This window comes from Leptonychotes weddellii, chromosome 5 (genome assembly GCF_054177405.1).
Source record: "Leptonychotes weddellii isolate Sample4059 chromosome 5, ASM5417740v2, whole genome shotgun sequence".
NCBI classification, from domain to species: domain Eukaryota; kingdom Metazoa; phylum Chordata; class Mammalia; order Carnivora; family Phocidae; genus Leptonychotes; species Leptonychotes weddellii.
In genome coordinates, this window is record NC_138373.1 from 6,179,746 (window position 1) to 6,181,867 (window position 2,122).

Here is a 2,122-nt window from a genome sequence, read left to right on the forward strand (position 1 = left end):
AAGAAATAAAAGGTATTCAAATTGGCAAAGAAGAAGTCAAACTCTCTCTCTTCACAGATGACATGATACTTTATGTGATAATCCAAAAGACTCCACCCCCAAATTACTAGAACTCATACAGCAATTCAGTAATGTGGCAGGATACAAAATCAATGCACAGAAATCAGTTGCTTTCTTATACACTAACAATGCAACTGTAGAAAGAGAAATTAGAGAAATGATTCCATTTTTTTTTCTTTTTTCAAATTTTTATTTAAATTCTAGTTAGTATACAGTGCAATATTAGTTTCAGGAGTAGAATTCAGTGATTCATCACTTACATACAACACCTGGTGCTCATTACAACAAGTGCCTCCTTAATGCTCATCACCCATCTAGCCCATCCCCACCCACTACCCTCCAGCAACCCTGAGTTTGTTCTCTATCGTTAAGTCTCTTATGATTTGCTTCCTTCTATTTATTTCCCCCCTCCCATATGTTCATCTGTTTTGTTTCTTAAATTCCACGTATGAGTGAAATCATATGGTATTTGTCTTTCTCTACCTGACTTATTTCACTTAGGGAAGCATGTTTTGGCAGGGTTACATTTTTTTTTTAAAGATTTTATTTATTTATTTGAGAGAAAGAATGAGAGAGAGAGCATGAGAGGGGTGAGGGTCAGAGGGAGAAGCAGACTCCCTGCTGAGCAGGGAGCCCGATGCGGGACTCGATCCCGGGACTCCAGGATCATGACCTGAGCCGAAGGCAGTCGCTCAACCAACTGAGCCACCCAGGTGCCCGGCAGGGTTACATTTTTAAAGACATCAAAAGGAAATGAGAGAGTGTCTAGCAATTTCAAGGATTGGTCTTGGACTTTTCAGCCTCCAGAACTGTGAGAAAATAAAATGTTTGTTGTTTAAGCCACCTAGTCCATGGTATTTTTGTTATAGCAGCCCAAATGGACTAAGATAATATTCTACAGTACTCAGGTGCCTGAGAGCAAGTTAGAATACTGGCATTGTGTGTTAACTACTTCATTTTTGCAGTAGTCATCAGGGATCTGGACCCTTGAAAAGTCAGAGGTTTATGCTGATCAACTTAAGGAGCTTATCCCATTCCACTCTTATATTCAGGGCAACAGCAATTGCTGAGTGAGAAGATCTCTCCCCATCACTCTTCTCAGAGCCTTAACTACATCCTTATTCCGTAGAATATAAATCAAAGGATTCAGCGTGGGTATAATGATGCTATAGAACACAGAACCAACAAGTGCATCAAGATCATTGTGTGAATTAGAGAGTTTGTGGATGCTCCCAACCACGACATGACGGCCATCATCAGTCCCACCTTTCTGTTCATGAGAACAGTATAATGAAGTGGATGACAAATGGCAACATAGCAGTCGTAGGACATGAGAGCTAAGAGAAGACACTCAGCACCACCCAGAGACAAATAGAGGAAGTGCTGGGTGGCACAGCCCACAAAGGAGATGGTCTTCTTGCCAGATAGGTAGTTGGTAGCCATCTTCGGGATGGTTGTGGAGACATGCATCAGATCCATGAGGGAGAGCTGGCTGAGCAGGAAGTACATGGGTGTATGAAGCTAGGCATCAGCACAGATGAGGAGAATAGTGAGCATGTTGCCACTCACTGCAATAAGGAAGACCACTATGGTTAAGGAGAAAAGGAAAAGGTGGATGAGAGAGTCATCAAAGAGGCCTTCAAGGATGAAGTCTGCCAGAGAGGTCTGATTCCTCTGCCACATCTCCCCTTTCTCAGTGTCTGGGGAAAGAGGAAGTAGAGATGAAGTGTGATTTCAGAAAAAACGGAGTTTGGCACACCTGACAGTAAGTACCTTTTGATCTACCAAAGAATTTGTGAAGAGAGTTTTTTTCTATTTCCGATTCTTCAACAGTGCTAATTATTGAAATAACTTAAAAAAAAATCTTCAAATCTCTCTGCACAAACATAACTCTGAAATTCCAGAATATCTAGATTCTATTAAGTGCCAAACTTCGAAACAAGAGTCTCTCCTCATTAAGGAAGAAATATATATATATATACACTAAATTTTATATATATTAGATATATACTACTGTATAAGTATATATGTGTATAATTTTATAAGTACAAATGTATCTACC

General features: G+C 40.0%; 1 protein-coding gene across 1 annotated transcript; it reads right to left on the reverse strand.

Moving 5' to 3' along the window:
* Nucleotides 1-785: 785 nt before the first annotated feature.
* OR2AE1 (olfactory receptor family 2 subfamily AE member 1) lies at nt 786-1,875 on the reverse strand. Its single transcript, XM_031019230.2, is given in 2 exon segments — nt 786-1,246; nt 1,249-1,875. Coding segments are annotated over 2 exon segments (633 nt in total). The 5' UTR covers nt 1,744-1,875; the 3' UTR covers nt 786-1,108.
* Between the last annotated feature and the right edge of the window lie 247 nt (nt 1,876-2,122).